Source organism: Oncorhynchus keta, chromosome 28, assembly GCF_023373465.1.
Source record: "Oncorhynchus keta strain PuntledgeMale-10-30-2019 chromosome 28, Oket_V2, whole genome shotgun sequence".
NCBI lineage: Eukaryota > Metazoa > Chordata > Actinopteri > Salmoniformes > Salmonidae > Oncorhynchus > Oncorhynchus keta.
In genome coordinates, this window is record NC_068448.1 from 25,557,282 (window position 1) to 25,574,415 (window position 17,134).

At 42.1% G+C, this 17,134-nt stretch overlaps 2 protein-coding genes and 1 long non-coding RNA gene across 16 annotated transcripts; 2 read left to right on the forward strand and 1 right to left on the reverse strand.

Moving 5' to 3' along the window:
- Nucleotides 1-963: 963 nt before the first annotated feature.
- On the reverse strand, nt 964-8,325 carry LOC118360914 (transcription factor E2F1-like). Of its 4 annotated transcripts, none has more exons than XM_035740474.1 (8): nt 8,210-8,325; nt 6,865-7,209; nt 6,595-6,697; nt 6,256-6,475; nt 5,901-6,053; nt 5,672-5,786; nt 5,285-5,516; nt 964-2,556 (listed from the first exon to the last, which is right to left on the reverse strand). In XM_035740474.1, exons 2-8 carry the CDS (start codon nt 7,108-7,110, stop codon nt 2,291-2,293), a joined length of 1,335 nt encoding a protein of 444 aa, XP_035596367.1. In that variant the 5' UTR covers nt 7,111-7,209; nt 8,210-8,325; the 3' UTR covers nt 964-2,290. The 4 variants fall into 4 exon arrangements, with proteins under 4 accessions (XP_035596367.1, XP_035596364.1, XP_035596368.1 ...); XM_035740471.2 differs by having other exon boundaries at nt 8,030-8,321; XM_035740475.2 differs by having other exon boundaries at nt 6,865-6,985; nt 8,210-8,312.
- LOC127913269 (uncharacterized) lies at nt 2,571-5,274 on the forward strand. The gene is made up of 3 exons (XR_008085464.1): nt 2,571-4,521; nt 4,606-4,689; nt 4,746-5,274. It is a non-coding gene; the product is annotated as an uncharacterized LOC127913269 (long non-coding RNA).
- A 221-nt stretch (nt 8,326-8,546) lies between the features above and the next one.
- LOC118360916 (zinc finger protein 341-like) lies at nt 8,547-15,643 on the forward strand. Of its 11 annotated transcripts, none has more exons than XM_035740483.2 (16): nt 8,547-8,801; nt 9,265-9,375; nt 11,096-11,149; nt 11,254-11,367; nt 11,634-11,783; nt 12,028-12,243; nt 12,381-12,564; nt 12,698-12,791; nt 12,876-13,087; nt 13,257-13,465; nt 13,677-13,885; nt 14,049-14,145; nt 14,226-14,358; nt 14,449-14,560; nt 14,702-14,772; nt 14,935-15,643. In XM_035740483.2, the coding sequence occupies exons 2-16, from the start codon at nt 9,307-9,309 to the stop codon at nt 15,282-15,284; spliced, it is 2,274 nt and encodes a 757-aa protein (XP_035596376.1). In that variant the 5' UTR covers nt 8,547-8,801; nt 9,265-9,306; the 3' UTR covers nt 15,285-15,643. The 11 variants fall into 11 exon arrangements, with proteins under 11 accessions (XP_035596376.1, XP_035596377.1, XP_035596372.1 ...); XM_035740476.2 differs by having other exon boundaries at nt 8,756-8,881; XM_052485205.1 differs by having other exon boundaries at nt 8,756-8,881; nt 13,260-13,465.
- Nucleotides 15,644-17,134: the final 1,491 nt, after the last annotated feature.

Sequence of the window (17,134 nt, forward strand, 5' to 3'; positions counted from 1 at the left end):
CCTCAATGCAGAATCTTTCCAGATCCTTGATATCCTTTGTCTGTGCTTATGGACTGCCCTCTTCAATTCAAACCACAGGTCAATGGGGTTCAAGTCCAGAGACTAAGATGACCATGGCAAAATGTTGACTTTGGGTCAAAAAAACATGTTTTTGTGGATTTTGATGTGTGCTTGGGGTTATCGTATTGTTGGAAAATCCACTTGCGGCCAAGTTTCAGACTCCTGGCAGTGGCAACCAGAATTTTGGATAAAATGTCCTGGTACAGGGTAAAGTTCATGATGTTTGTTGACCTTAAGGGCCCCATGAACAGTGGAAGCAAATTAAGCTTCCACTGGTCCTGGATCTTCCACCAAAACAATAACCAAAGCTGAAAAGTATCCACCGCAATTGTTGAAACTCCTATTACTAGCCTGTTTAATCTCTCTTTCGTATCATCTGAGATCCCTAAAGATTGGAAAGCTGCCGCGGTCATCCCCCTCTTCAAAGGGGGAGACACTCTAGACCCAAACTGTTACAGACCTATATCTATCCTACCCTGTCTTTCTAAAGTCTTCAAATGCCAAGTTAACAAACTGTTTTGAATCCCACCGTACCTTCTCCGCTACGCAATCTGGTTTCCGAGCTGCTCATGGGTGCACCTCAGCAACGCTCAAGGTCCGAAACAATACCATAACCGCCATCGACAAAAGACAGTATTGTGCAGCTGTCTTCATCGACCTGGCCAATCAGAAAGACAGTATTGTGCAGCTGTCTTCATCGACCTGGCCAATCAGAAAGATCAGTATTGGAATTCTTTGTATTTTGTTTGTAAAAATATACGCAGGTTCAACTTGCCCGACAGTCATAAATTGTCTGTCTTTCACTTATTAAACAACGGGATGGAACTAGAAATGTCTGTTTTACACTAATGGAACTCTTTGCAGTTTGTTTTCACCTTATTTTTATCATCATCAACTACCCCATATAGCAATGTTTTTATTCTTCAAAAAACAAATTTGATACAAAAGACATATTTGATAAACCACTCGGATTGGTACAAGTCATTATTTTCACCACTGAATTTGTGGAAAAAAAAAAGCTCATTTTGTAATGTTGTTACAAAACAAAGTGCTGAACAATGTGAAATTGACTGCAGAGTTAAATTCCCTTAAGCACTTTTAACACAGTGGCTGAATTCTCAAGTAAAGTAAGTAGCCTGACAGCCCCAAATAGTAGTAATCCACAATTTACTGTTAGGAAATTAAAATCTAACACTTTCATTCAAAAACCTCAATTATAGACACAGAATAACACCTGAATTGCATCCATCCAACACTTTTATGTTGTTGTTGTAAGGCACTGCATAAGACCTGCAGAAAAGGAGCTGTGATAAGGTTCATGATAATGACAAACTGTGATATAATGTATGACTGACAATCAACCAAATGTAAAGCCTGGTAAAACAATATATTCAAACTGTAGACCAATATGGACAGGTTTTAAAAATAGATAATATTTTCTTATTGGTAATTATATTACCAAACAGATCTAATCAATGTTAAAGGAAATGTTTGCCCATTTTGAATGTAAGTGTTTTTGTGCATCTCAAGATTGAAAAGACAATAGCTTAGATAGACATGAAAACATGAAAGGACCCCAGGAATCGATAGAACATCGCTCAGAGATGCACAAAAACGATATAACATTCATAACGGGTGAATCTTTCCTTTAAGGTACTGGTTCTCAATCCTGGTCCTGGGGACCAGGATTTGATGATTTGAATCAGGTGTGTAGTGCTAGGGCAAAAACAAAAATGTGCACCCCTTTGGGTTCCCAGGACCAGGAATGAGAACCACTGCTTTAAGGCATGACATCCCAAACTTCATCTATAAAAGGTCTCTTAACCTACATAGGCTATATCCTGCCATTACCATTGGCCAACATACTGTAAGACTTATTAAAATGCATCTGAAACCCAACTCTTAGTGGAAAAGTCTGACTCTTCCTTACACCTGAGACTATGGCAAAAATGCCTACCTAACAAATTCAGTATTAGCTTCCAAGCTGATAAGTCCATATCCCACAAGTACACCTTCTCAAGCCACTGAGGGGAAGAAGAAAAAAAACATTCTTGATACAAAAACATTATCTGTATAGAAATAAATTAAATAGCCATCTAAAGCTAACCTCTTGCTAGACGACTTAAGTGCCATTACTGTCTGTGCTGTACAATTCTGTATTTTAGCCACATGGGAATACTTTTCTGAGGGGAAAAGGGTGTGTATTAGGTGTTTCCATAGAGATACAACCTCATTCTTGTTCTGTGGGTGTTTCTCTCCACCCCAACTCTAGTGGGGTGAAGTCTCCAAAGTCAGAGTCAAACAGTTCAGTGATGCCCTCATGCTCCTCTAGGCCAAAGTGGTAGCTGTGGGTTTGTGGTGGGGACAGGTTGATGAACCCATCCAGTGGGTTACCAAGGCCCTCCCCACTGAGGAAGTCAGAGGATGACAAGGGTGAAAGGTCAAATTCTGGCAGCACTCCCAAGTTAGTGAACGGGTAACATTCCAGGACTGCTCCTGTAAAAAAAAAAAAAAAAAAAAAAAAATGGAAATGCAGTTTTAGTGACCACGGCCAATAGCCATTGAGGAATGTTAAAGAGCGACTGAATGCACCGATTCTGTATGGGTTTCTCTGTTGCTCATTAAGAAAAACAAGATTTCCGTCTTTGGGGGTGTGGTTCGATGTGGCAGTTACTGATGTTTGTCCCCCATGAGACACAATAGGAACAAAGCCAGTATCACTTCCTCAAAATAGTCCGAATGAATCAACAGTAAATTTGGAAAGTATTCAGACGCCTTGACTTTTTCCACATTTTGTTACAGCCCTATTCTAAAGTTGATTCAATAGTCGTTGTCGTCATCATCGTCGTCCCCTCAAATCTACAGAAAATACCCCATAATGACAAAACAAAATGTATTCAAAATAAAACTGAAGTAGTCAGACACTTTACTCAGTTCTTTGTTGAAGCACCTTTGGCAGCGATTACAGCCTCGAGTCTTCTTGGGTAGGACGCTACACGCTTGGCCCACCTGTATTTGGGGAGTTTCTCCCATTCTTCTCTGCAGATCCTCTCAAGCTCTGTCAGGTTGGATGGGGAGCGTCGCTGCACACTTATTTTCAGGTCTCTCCAAAGATGTTAGATCGGGTTCAAGTACAGGCTCTGGCTAGACCATTCAAGGACATTCAGAGACTTGCCCCGAAGCCACTCCTGCGTCATCTTGGCTGTGTGCTTAGGGTCGTGGTCCTGTTGGAAGGTGAACCTTTGCCCCAGTCTAAGGTCCTGAGCACTCTGGAATAGGTCGTCATCAAGGATCTCTCTGTACTTTGCTCCGTTCATCTTTCCCTCGGTCCCAACTAGTCTCCCAGCACCTGCCGCTGAAAACCATCACCACAGCATGATGCTGCCACCATCATGCTTCACCGTAGGGATCGTGCCAGGTTTCCTCCAGACGTGACGCTTGGCATTCAGGCCAAATAGTTTAATCTTGGTTTCATCAGACCAGAGAGTCTTGTTTCTCATGGTCAGAGTCCTTTAGGTGCCTTTTGGCAAACTCCAAGCGGGCCGTCATGTGCTTTTTACTGAGGAGTGGCTTCCGTCTGGCCACTCTACCAGAAAGGCCTGATTGGTGGAGTGCTACAGAGATGGTTGTGCTACACAAAGGTTGTCCCATCTCCACAGAGGAATTCTGGAGCTCAGAGTGACCATTGGGTTCTTGGTCACATCCCTGATCAAGGCCCTTTTCCCCCGATTGCTCAGTTTGGCTGGGCGGACAGCTCTTGGAAGAGTCATTTAATAATGATGGAGGCCACTGTTCTTGGAAAACTTCAATGCTGCAGACGTTTTTTTGGTACCCTTCCCCAGAATTGTGAGTCGACACAATCCTGTCTCTGAGCTCTACGAACAATTCCTTTGACCTCATGGCTTGGTTTTTGCTCTGACATGTACTGTTAACTGTGGGATCATAGACCGGTGTGTGCCTTTCCAAGTCATGTCCAATCAATTGAATTTACCACAGGTGAACTCCAATCAAGTTATAGAAACATCTCATGGACGATCAAAAAATCAGGATGCAACTGAGCTCAATTTCAAGTCTCATAGCAAAGGGTCTGAATGCTTATGTAAATAAGGTATTTCAGTTTAGCATTTTTTATAAAAATGTCTAAAAACCTGTTTTTGCTTTGTCATTTTGGGGCATTGATGAGGGAAAAAATAATAATATTCAATTTTAGGAATGGTAACGGGAAATAGGCTATACGGTCCCGGTAACGGGAATAAGGCTGTACGGTCCCGATAACGGGAATAAGGCTGTACGGTCCCGATAACGGGAATAAGGCTGTAAGGTCCCGGTAACGGGAATAAGGCTGTAAGGTCCCGGTAACGGGAATAAGGCTGTACGGTCCCGGTAACGGGAATAAGGCTGTAAGGTCCCGGTAACGGGAATAAGGCTGTAAGGTCCCGGTAACGGGAATAAGGCTGTAAGGTCCCGGTAACGGGAATAAGGCTGTAAGATCCCGGTAACGGGAATAAGGCTGTAAGATCCCGGTAACGGGAATAAGGCTGTAAGATCCCGGTAACGGGAATAAGGCTGTAAGGTCCCGGTAACGGGAATAAGGCTGTAAGGTCCTGGTAACGGGAATAAGGCTGTAAGGTCCTGGTAACGGGAATAAGGCTGTAAGGTCCCGGTAACGGGAATAAGGCTGTAAGGTCCTGGTAACGGGAATAAGGCTGTAAGGTCCTGGTAACGGGAATAAGGCTGTAAGGTCCTGGTAACGGGAATAAGGCTGTAAGGTCCTGGTAACGGGAATAAGGCTGTAAGGTCCTGGTAACGGGAATAAGGCTGTAAGGTCCTGGTAACGGGAATAAGGCTGTAAGGTCCTGGTAACGGGAATAAGGCTGTAATGTAACAAAATGCACTGTAAGACAACTCAAGAAATCTGTAATTAACTGACATTATTGCATAGGTTTTGGTCGGGCAATTTAAATCTACTTAAGGTGTTTGGTGCAGTATTTCTCAAGTAAAAAAATGCGAAGTGTTGTCTTATGTAAACAAAGTACAATACGCTATGCTGCTGGGTAGTCTGTCTCACCTTGTGTTTCTGACCAATATTGATTCCCATAAGCTGTTTTCTATCAGATAGGTTGTTTATTGCCTTGAGTTGTGCTTTAATGGATTTCTTGAAAGAAATCCCTGGCATTCTTGAACCTATCAGGGTGACAGTGTGACACTAGTGAGAGCAGCTTACCCGCTTCACGAAACAATGGCAGTGGAGAGGAGTTCTGTTGGGACGCAGCTGTTGACGATGTCATTTCCTGTGTGGAACTGCACTGTGGTTGTTCTGCAGGCTGGGGCATTATCTGGTATGTGGCTTTAGAAGGGCTGATGCCTGTCACTGGGCTGCAGACACCAGAAATGTCCTCTGGACACAGGAAGACATCAATGGGACCCTGGGTGCTCTTCAAGGAGACCTGATAGCCCTGCCAGTAGACAACAAAGGAATCATTTATTGAAACAGAGAGGATACAATTCAATAGTTGTGGTTGGTATGTAAACCACATTAGCTGGAATACAGTATTTGGTCCAGAAGAGAGTCTTGAGCAAGAGTCCATTGGTCTATTATCCTCCCACATACCTCACTGGGCTCTGACACTTGCATCTGGGTCTCTGGAGGGGCTCTGATGACCATCACCAGCTGGTCAGGAGAGTCAAAAGACTTCCGTAGATCCTGGCACATCAAATAACCCAGCGTGCAATTATGTTAAAGAAAAAACACTGACCTATAATGCATATTCAAATACATACAGTAGATAGAAAAAGCACAGAAACACAAACAGAAAGACAGACAAGACACAAAAGGATATTTCTTGTTCTGGGTATCCTCAGTGAGGAGTCTGAGCTGGAGGTTACACTTGGTAATAAGCTCATCCAGTTTCTCCTCAGCCTGTGTCAAATCAGAGACCTCTTTCTGTAGGTCCTGGTAACGGGAAACAGACGCTCCATCAATGCGGTTCCCCCTGTGACAAACAGAATGTTAGGATAATGTTTTTTGTGTTTTTTTTTTAGCTAATACACATATCCTGTGGAATCACTGATGATGGTGTATTGTATGTATTGAATAATATCTGTAGAGGCACGCACAATAAGGATTATAAGCCAGAAAGGCCAGAACACACTTTTGATATTGTCATACTGTACAGTACGAGAATCCAGACTTACAGCCATTGTATGTTGTTCTTTGATTTCTTGGAGATGAGCTGGATACCCTCCAAGACATTGGTGATGTCATAGATGCGTCTCTTCTGCACTTCCAGGACCTGTGAGGCCCAGTTGAGGTCCACCACCCCGTCAGGAGACTGGGCTAGCAGGTCTAAGAAGCGCTTGGTGGTCAGGTTCAAAGATGTGTCATAGCGAGACTTCTCTGTCGAAGGCTTTGGAACTGAGAGCGGGACACAATAATGAAAATACTTTTATTTATTGTCTTTGGCCAAAATTATAATAGTTTCAACTGAATTCAAATGAATAGTTATATTTGAATTATGAACCGGGGGTCTGTACCTCTGGGTGGTGCTGGTGTGGACGTTGGGGCCCTCCCAAGAGAAGGTGGGCGAGAGGTGCTGACATACTGGTGATCACTGTCCAAGTCCAGCTTCCTCTTCACCTGAAACAAGTTATGGGGGGGGGTCAAAGGTAAAAAGTTAGTGTGGATGCTACAGATCATTCTTTCTCACACAGGCACACTTTCTGTAGTCATTGTACAGGGATAACTTTACATCATATTCCCACCCCAGCCAACACCTATTTGAAAATGGTCAACTAGCTACCTACCGGAGGTCGTCCCAGAGTTGGCCGTCGCTGGTCCTGGACCACATCCGCAGGGCCTTGGGGGGTAGCGAACAGGAGGATCTCTCCAGTGTTGCTGGGTACAGCTGAGTTTAAGCCCACATTGCTGGGGGTAGAAATTATGACTATCTGGTGGTTCTCTGATAGGTCAATACTCCCAGCATTCAAAAGAGACTCAAAGTCTGCCAAAAGATCCTCCGACGTCTGACCTGATACGAGTGCCTCTGACATGGCACACACAGCTCTAGTCCCCTAAATTGTCTTTTGTGGCTAAATTCAAGTCCAAAGGCTTGATATGCTACTTTCAGCACCTTCTGACACAAGTCATCTCTAATTTGGGAGAATAATAGTGCAAACGTATTAGAAGAGTTGGTTTACAAATACTGAGGTTAAGCATGTCTAATATTAACATTAGCTTACTGACAGTCAAGCTTCAACAACTAAAACTCACAAAATCAAAAATGCATGGTAATGCTTCCTCACAATTAGCCAGCTATAAAATAACCTTAGAGACAGTTGTTGCGCTTTCTGACAGCTGCAGACTGTAGTTACAGTCCGTAGCTATACAAGATAAATCGTTATATTGAATAATTTATCTATAGTTTACAAAAGTGAAATAAACATGCATCAATGTTAGCTAGCGTGCTAACTCGCTGCTAGCTTTTCTATGCAATCTATTGTTTTCATCTTTACAATGAGAGTGCGGTGAGGCCTGGCCACATCTATCAACTACTTTCCCTTTGTTAATTGCTAATTCACTACCTGACGTTGGTTGACATCAAAATAACGTTCGTTTGGTACAGTTTGTGAACACAACTCATCATTTGCTTACTGTGTTGCTAGCAAGCAGAGTTCCTTGAATACTGCAACGACCTAGAAAAACTTAGCTACTCTAGTTAGCTACCTAGCTGGTATTGTTAGCCAAGAAAAGTGGTTGTGTTCGCTTCAGGGTTAGGATGGGACAGAAGACACAAGCCAATTCAGTTTCAGACTCAATGTACCAGCAACATATTAGCTACAAACAAATCAGGAACCTAAATAGTTTGTATTCTTCCTAACGCAATATTGCACGAACCTGAACTTTTAGTTCAGCTACCTTGGACGAATAACTGGATTTATTACGCATCCTTTCAAATGACAATTAGGGCACCTTAGAATGCTAGCAAGCTTGCTGCAGTAACGTTACCAGCCAACTCAGTTCTTCACCATTTCGTTTGGTCAGCATACCGAGGAACAAATCCGACAAAAAACGAAATAATGGCAAATAATTCCCCCACAAAAAAATCTACATATCCTATAAACAAATTATATGGATCATCTTGTTGATCACCTTGACTGAAGTCCTTCCATAAAAGTTATAATCTGAGCGCCAAACCGATTGTGTTATTGTTGTTATTGTTCCAGCTGATCAGAACAAGTGTTGAGGTTTACGCGCCAAATATTTTTGCCGCGAAACATGCACGTGCATGAAAATCACGATTTCAATTGGTTGGGCGACTGCGTCCCTCGAACGTCAGAATTTCCGAGACTTGTCATTGGCTCCCATGAAATGCCACTCTCTGTGATGCCACGCTTTTCATTGTTATGAATGGGAAAACATGTTTTTGGCTAATAGATAAACTGTGAGAAAGCGTACCTTTGAATATGTCATAAGTGATTTGATTAGCTTATTCTTTGGTAACTATTTTGTGAAGCAAATCGAAAGGGGTGATGAATGAGTTAACGTCTGACTTGGGATCAGCCTTTCCTACCCGAATCCAAAACCAAAAATATGACAAAAACTGTTGAAACTGGCCCTGGACCAGCTGTTGGGCAGAGAGAATCCGCCTACATAACGTTATTGGCTACGCAGTCATATTCATCGAAAGCCTACACACAGAAGAACTACAAGATGGCGCAGGCTATATTTGAAGTCCTGGAAGGTATCGACACGTTGATCATATATCACGCTTTTAATTTAACAACATATGAATGTGTTGTAAGACAACTTTTTCTAGAAAAAGTGAGGTTATTTTGGGTTATCTGGGAGGTGTAATTATGGTAATGTAATATGGTAAAGCACAATTTGTATTATAATAATCGATGCCAGAGAGCTAGCTAGTTATCATTTGGTTGAGTAAATTTGGATAATTTTGCATTTGTTCTTGAAATTTGCTTATGGTAATGTATAGCTATTTCTTTTGTTTGGGGATTTTTTTTGAGAAGAGGGAGTATGTCGCATTGAAACAACAGCCACTTGCGCTAGCTTCAACCCAATGAGAGGCTGCTTGTTGTCAAATTAGCAGTAGCGCACCAATCCTATTTTATTTTGTTCCTGTCGTGCTATGGTATATCATCACCATGATCTGCACCGTTCTGACCTCCAGATCTATTATTCTCTTCTAGGGATGGACAACCAGACAGTCCTGGCTGTCCAGTCTCTGTTGGATGGCCAGGGAGGTGTCCCTGACCAAAACAACCAGAACATCTCAGGCTCATCTACCATTCAGGCAATGGGTGTGTACTTCCCTTTTATCCACTTAATTGTTGTCTCACTGCAATTTCTATTGTGTTGATCGGAGAACGAGGTACTACAGTAACTCAAAACAAGGATCCCGTCTGTATCTCCACTGATTGCAGTTTAAATATGGAAGGGTGGATACAGTGCCTTCAGAAAGTATTCATACTCTTGATTCCACATTTTGTTGTATTAAAGCTTGAATTCAAAGTATATGTTTTGTCTCACTCATCTACACACAATACCCCATAATGACAAAGTGAAAATGAAATACAGAAATCTAATTTTACATAAGTATTCAGAGTCAATACATGTTAGAATCATATTTGGCAGTGTTTACAGCGGAGTCTTTCTGGGTAGGCCTTTAAGAGCTTTGCACACCTGGATTGTACAACATTTGCACATTATTCTTTAAAAAATTCTTCAAGCTCTGCCAAGTTGGTTGCTAGACATCCATTTTCAATTCTTGCCATAGATTTTCAAGACGATTTTTAAGTCAAAACTGTAGGCTCCTCTGGAACATTTAGTGTCATCTCCAGTTTATAATTAGCCTTGTATTTTAGGTTATTGTCTACCAATGTCTGTTGGAAAGTAAATTGAACCAGCTATTCCTCTAGGATTTTGCCTGTGCTTAGCTCTTCTGTTTCTTTTTAGCATAAAAAAACTCCCTAGTTCTTTCCGATAACAAGCATACCTATTACATGATGCAGCTACCACCATGAAAATATGGAGATTGGTACTCGTGTTGGATTTGACCCAAACATAATGCTTTGTATTCAGGACAAAGTTAATTTCCAGTTTTACTTTAGTGCCCTATTTCAAACAGGATGTATGTTTTGGAATATTTTTTTATTCTGTATGTAACAGTATAGCTTCCGTCCCTCTCCTCACCCCTATCTGGGCTCAAACCAGGGACCCGCTGCACACATCAACAACAGCCACCCTCGAAGCATTGTTACCCATCGCTCCACAAAAGCCACGGCCCTTGCAGAGCAAGGGGATCAACTACTTCAAGGTCTCAGAGCGAGTGATGTCACCGATTGAAACGCTATTAGCGCGCACCACCGCTAACTAGCTAGCCATTTCGCATCGGTTACTTGTACACACACACTTCCATATTTTCACTCTGTCATTTAGGTTAGTATTGTGGAGTAACTACAATGTTGTTGATCCATCCTCAATTTTCTTCTATCACAGCCATTAAACTCTAACTGTTTTATAGTCACCATTGGCCTCTTGGTGAAATCCCTGAGCGGGTTCCTTTCTCTCCAGCAACTGAGTTAGGAAGGATGCCTGTATCTTTGTAGTGACTGGGTGTATTGATACACCATCCAAAATGTAATTAATAACTTTACCATGCTCAAAGAGATATTAAATGTCGGGTTTATATATATATATATATATGATTTTTTTTACACATCTACCAATAGGTGTGTTTCTTTGTGAGGCTTTGGCAAACCACTCTGGTCTTTGTGGTTGAAATTCACTGCTTGACTGGGGGACCTTACAGATAGTTATATGTGTGGGGTACAGAGATGAGGTAGTCGTTCAAAAATCATGTTAAACAATATTATTGCACACAGTGAGTCCGTGCAACTTGTTATATGACTTGTTAATCATATTTTTACTCCGGGACATAATTCCACTTTGACATTATGGGGTATATATAGTGTATAGGCTAGTGTCTTAAAATCTACATTTAATCCATTTTCAATTCAGGCTGTAATGCATCAAAATATGGAGAAAGTCAAGGAGTGTGGATACTTTCTGAAGGTACTGTATATTCCCAATTGTCCTCTACAGATGATGAAGATGTCTTTCTTTGTGGGAAGTGCAAGAAACAGTTCAACTCATTGCCTGCCTTTATGACCCACAAGCGAGAGCAGTGCCAGTCCAATGCCCCTTCCCTGTCTACAGTATCACTGGCATCTAGTAACGCCTACACCCCTGTGCCCTCCATTAGCTCTGTGCCACAGACCCCCAACAGACAGGTGGGTACAGCACTACTGGCTTATGACGTATGGTTTTGATTGATAACTAAGATGTTTTTTGTTGTTGATCACTTAGTCTTTTCCCACACCATGAGTCTGGCAAGATAAACTAGTTACCTATCTCCTGTACTTACTCCCAGCCCATACAGTATCATAGCATTTTTTTTTATTTTTTTTTATTTTTTTGCACCAGAACAATAATTCACTTGCAATGTAAATGCAATAATGCAGCCTTCCTTTTTTCTTTGTTTTGCTATCCACATCAGGTATCCACATACATCACAGTGCCTCCATCTCCTCTTACTCACACACTGGTCCAAGGCAATGTTTTAGTGAGCGATGATGTTCTGATGTCTGCCATCTCCGCCTTCACATCCATTGACCAACCCATGGCAGCAATGCAGCCACCTATTCAGGTAAGTTGTTTTCATTCAATTAAGTATAGGGTTGCACAATTCCAGTAACTTTCCCAAGATTCCCTGGTTTTCCAGAAATCCCGTTTTGGAGGATTCTGGATTTCCTTGCTTATTGCCTAACTTGGATGGGAAGCTTTCCGGAATTGTTAATGGAACTTTGCATCCCAAATTAAGCTATTCTTCTCAATAAGTATATTCCTTTATCCTTTATTCACTGCATATCATGTTTACCTTTCCTTCTCAGAGTAACCTGAGTATGCACACAGGTGCATCCTACCTTCAGCACCATCAGCAGTCCTCCCACTCTCTCCCACCTGGACAGTCTCAGCCTCTGTCCTCCCAGGTGCCACCCAGTATCAGCAACTCAGTGGTCCAGGTCTACAGCACAATGCCTCAAATGTCTGGGAGTGGTAGTGCAGAGATTCACACCTTGGGCTTGCAGCTGTTCCAATCTGTACAGGTGAGCTTTAACTAATGCAATCTGTGATTTGCAGAGAATGAGGAGGATGACAGACTTGTACTCTGCAGTCTTTGGGCAACTTCCTAAAGAGTTTGGCTCAGTAGTTCACTAACACTATACATTTTTTCTGCCTACAGGTCCCGAGTCAGTGTGTGGAGAGCCAGTCATTCAATACTCCTCCAATATACAGCCCTGGGAAGCAAGGCACCAAGACCAAAACCTGCAGCATCACTGCAAACCTAACTGGGCTTGAGGAGTTTGACAAAGTGATCATTCCTAAACGACCCAAAAATGTAAAGAAAGGCCAGGATGGAGCAGTGGGTATGATTTGAAAACAAATGTTAATATACAATAAATATTGGTCTGACCCTAACAAATATATGTTTACATTGTTTTCTCATCATTGGCTAAATAAAATAATGTTGTCCATTGTTAATATCCATTGGCTCTTCAGCAGAACAAATTAAAGGAAAGTCGCAGAAGCTGAAGTGCAATTTCTGTGACAAAGTCTTCTCCAAAAACTTTGATCTCCAGCAACATATCAGAAGGTGAGCTTAACAAACCAAATGTACCATTCAGCCCAAACAGAAAAACAATATCCATATGCGTTGACATCTTTGATGTCTCTACAGTCATACAGGGGAGAAGCCTTTCCAGTGCATCGTATGCGGCCGGGCCTTTGCCCAGAAGTCTAATGTGAAGAAGCACATGCAGACACACAAAGTGTGGCCCTCGGGCGTGGCCAGTACAGTGTCCAGACTGCCCATCACAGTTAAGGTGGTCCCACTGTGTGCAGAGGAGGTCATGGAGCAACAGCAGCATGAGGAGGAGGAGGAGCAGCCAGGTAATCATCTCACTGTGGAATCTTTTTCTCTATAGGCCATTCAGACCTTTTAATATTGTGGATGACATAGTGGTAATAATATCCTAAATCCTAAATCAATTAAGTATGTCATAATGAATGTATTATTAAGGGCCCAAGTATGTATTATAAATGTAGATTGTGTGTTCAGAAGCCCCAGGTAAGCCTGAGGAGAGAGACTGTGACTCCCAGACTGATGTAGACAGCCTGGGTGATGATGACGGCAAGCACAATGGCCAGCAGGCTCAGACCAAGCAGATAATCCTGATCGACAGCTCTTACCAGTGCCAGTTCTGTGCTGGCAAGTTCAGCACCTACTTCCAGCTCAAATCTCACATGACCCAGCACAAAGGAGAGCAGGTGAGTCCACATGGCCAGAGGGAAGGATCTACCCAGAACAATAATGAAGCACAAGCATTATTAAGCACAGGGGGCAATATTATTATTTGGAAAAACGTTTTTGTTCTCCTTTGAACAGGTATTCAAATACAAATGTTATTCTGTCAGATGTCTTCCTTGAGCTCTGTCCTCACCACTCATCCTTCTAATGTTCCTTCCTGCTGTGTTTCAGGTATATAAGTGTGTGGTGAAGACCTGTTCCCAGACGTTCCAGAAGCTGGATCTGTTCCTGGAGCACACCCGGATGCACCAGGAGCAGCTCACCTACCGCTGCCACCTGTGTAGCAAGGTGTTCCCCTCGCTGTTTGAGCTGGGGGTGCACCAGTACTCCCACTGCTTCTGTCCCCAGCAGAACCCACGCAAGGAGACCACTTTCTATAGGTTAGCGACACAAACTCCAGTCTCCTAATTAGGTCATATTAATGCTTACAAAGTTCAGTCAGTTGCTTTCTTTTCAGTGTGATCACAGCTTCTCTCTGTTTTTATATGGCCTTTAGTTTGACCCCATGGTTACGGGTTTCACCAGTGTTTCTGTCACATTCAGGTGCATGAAATGCCAAAGCCGGTACTCCACGCAAGAGGCCTTGGAGCAGCATTTGTTAACCGCCTCACATAACTTCCCCTGCCCACATTGCCAAAAGGTATGCTCTAGAAAAAGTGGATGTCACTCGCTGCTATGTTCGAATTAAGTCGCTCTAAATAATGCATTTATTTTTAACAGGTTTTTCCTTGTGAGAGGTATTTCCGGCGGCACCTGCCCACACATGGTATCGGAGGAAGGTTCAAATGTCAAATATGTACAAAGTTCTTCAAAACAGAGCACTACCTCAAACTGCACACTCGTATCCACTCAGGTGAGGCATGCAGACACATTACCCTATGGTGCAAATAACTTTCACTCGATTCTCTCTGCTGTGCTTATGGCAACACTCATTTCATTGCAGGAGAAAAGCCGTACCAATGTTCTGTTTGTGAGGCCATGTTCAACAGGAAGGACAAGGTGAAGAGGCACATGCTCATTCATGAGCCCTTTAAGAAATACAAATGTCCATTTAGGTAAGTGAGGTGTATATTTTTCTAACAGAACCTATGTGAGCCTATTTGGAAACCTGAGCCACAAAAGATTCCAATAAAAACCTGGAGATGCGTCAATGTAACAGAAAGTTGTGTATTCAAAGCATTGTTTTGTGCTTTCAGGACACATGTTGGCTGCATTAAAGAGTTTAACAGACCAGACAAGCTGAAGGCACACATACTGTCTCATTCTGGTGAGTATTTCCTGTCTATCCTGTCTATTGTAGTAAATGATTAATATACCAGTTTATAGTCACAACTGTAAACATAATTGACCTTGTTGCAGCTCTTAACGGCCATTTAAAGTGATGATTCAAAACCATTTAGAGCCATACTTTCGTTTCTGTTGTCTCAAGGTATCAAGCCCTATAAATGTGGGTACTGCCAGAAAGCTTTCAGCAGAAGAGCCCACATGCTTGAGCACCAACGCTCCCACACAAACAACTATCGTTTCCGATGTGCCACCTGCAAAAAGGGCTTCACCCGACAGAAGTATTACAGAGACCACAAGTGCCCCATGGCAGAGGCTGCAGTGGAGAAGGACAGGGCGGAGAAAAGAGTGACGAGGCAGGGACACGGAACAGAGGGGTCAAAGGGGAACGAGGAGTCAGATATGGAACAGAGCAGGGGAGAGGTGGATGAAAAGGAGGGTGACGATGAAGAGGAGAGGATCGAGGACCCTCAGGCAGTCAGTTGTCCCAGTTGAGGATCTGCCGGCGGGAGGAGAGGAACACTTTGGAGACTGCTGAGTGAGACTGGCTGGTTACAGCAGAGCACCCATGTTCATAGAGACAGTGGATTGAGGCCTGAGTTAGCTAAACAGACTGGTACCTAGGCTAACATTTCACACCTTGTCTCCTTGTCAAATGCCAAAGTTTTGCATGACAGGAGTAGAATGATAGCTAAACAGACTGGTGCCAAGACTAGGCCTGAGTTATTCAAGCAGAATCTTGAAAAGATTGTCCTGAGACTACCTTTGTATATGGAAGGGATTTGAATCTCACTATATCCCTCCAATTAAATTAAAGGGGGTTTATTTGTTTTATATTAAAACATTGAAGCTTGGCACTTTGTCTTTCATTGATGATTGTTATTCAGAACAGTGAGTTAATGTCTTCAGAAAGTATACACACCCCTTGACCTTTTTCTGTATTGTGTTACAGCTCGAGTTTAAAATGACTGGCCTACACACAATACCATGTTGTCAAAGTGGAATTTTTTAAATTAAAACATTTCAATGAAAAGCTAAATTGTCTTTAGTCAATAAGTATTCAACCCCTTCGTATGGCAAGCCTAAATAAGTTCAGGAGTAAAAATGTGCTTAAGTTCCATCGACTCACTCTGCAATAAGTGTTTAACATGAGGTTGTCATACAAAAATCTCTACCCCACACAGATAATTGTACGGTCGAGCAGTGAATTTCAAACACAGATTGAACCACAAAGACCAGGGAGGTTTGCCAATGCTTAGTAAAGAATGGCACCTATTGGTAGATGGGTCAAAAATGACATTCAATATCCCTTTGAGCACGGAGAACTTATTAATACACTTTGGATGGAGTATCAATCCACCCAGTCACTACAGTGATACAGGCGTCCTTCCTAACTCTGCCGGAGAAGATAAACTGCTCAGGGATTTCACCAAGAGGCCAATGATGACTTTAAAAAATGGAGTTTAATGGCTGTGATAAAACTGGGAATGGATCAACGTTGTTACTCCACAATACTAACCTAATTGACAGTGAAAAGGAAGCCCGTACAGAATACAAATATTACAAAACATGAATGCTTCCTGCAACAAGGCACTAAAGTAATACTGCATAAAAATTGTCTGAATAATTCATTGAATATAAAGTGGTATGTTTGGGGTAAATCAAATAACACATTACTGAGTATCACTCAGCTGCATGTTGTGTTTGCTTGTAATAGTTAAGGACTGGTGAGTTTCAGGATTAAAAAGACAGAATGGAGCTGAGCACTGGCAAAATCCTAGAGGAAAACCAGGTTCAGTCTGCTTTCCAAGACACTGGAAGATGAATTCACCTTTCAGCAGGATAACCTAACACACAAGGCCAAATCTACACTTGAGTTTCTTACCAAGAAGACTGAATGTTGAGTGGCTGAGTTACAATTGACTTAAATCTACTTGAAAATATATGGTAAGACCTGGAAATGTTTGTATAGCAATGATCAATAACCTATTTGAGAGGTTGAAGTATGTTGAAAATAATAATGGGCAAACGCTGCACAATCAAGTGTGAAAAGCTCTTAATGACTTACCCAGAAAGACCACTGTAATCACTGCTAAAGGTGCTTCTATAAAGTAATGACTCAGTGGTCTGAATACTTAGGTCATTTTGATTTTTCTGTATTTCATTTTTAATAAGAAATCTATAAAAACATGTTTTTACTTTGTCATGGGGTATTGTATGTAGATGCGTAAGAAAAACATTTGACCCATTTTGAATTCAGGCTGTAAAATATGTAAAGTCAAGGGGTATAAATACTTTCTGAAGGCACTGCATCTCATCCATGGGCAATGTCTTTTTTCACCTGC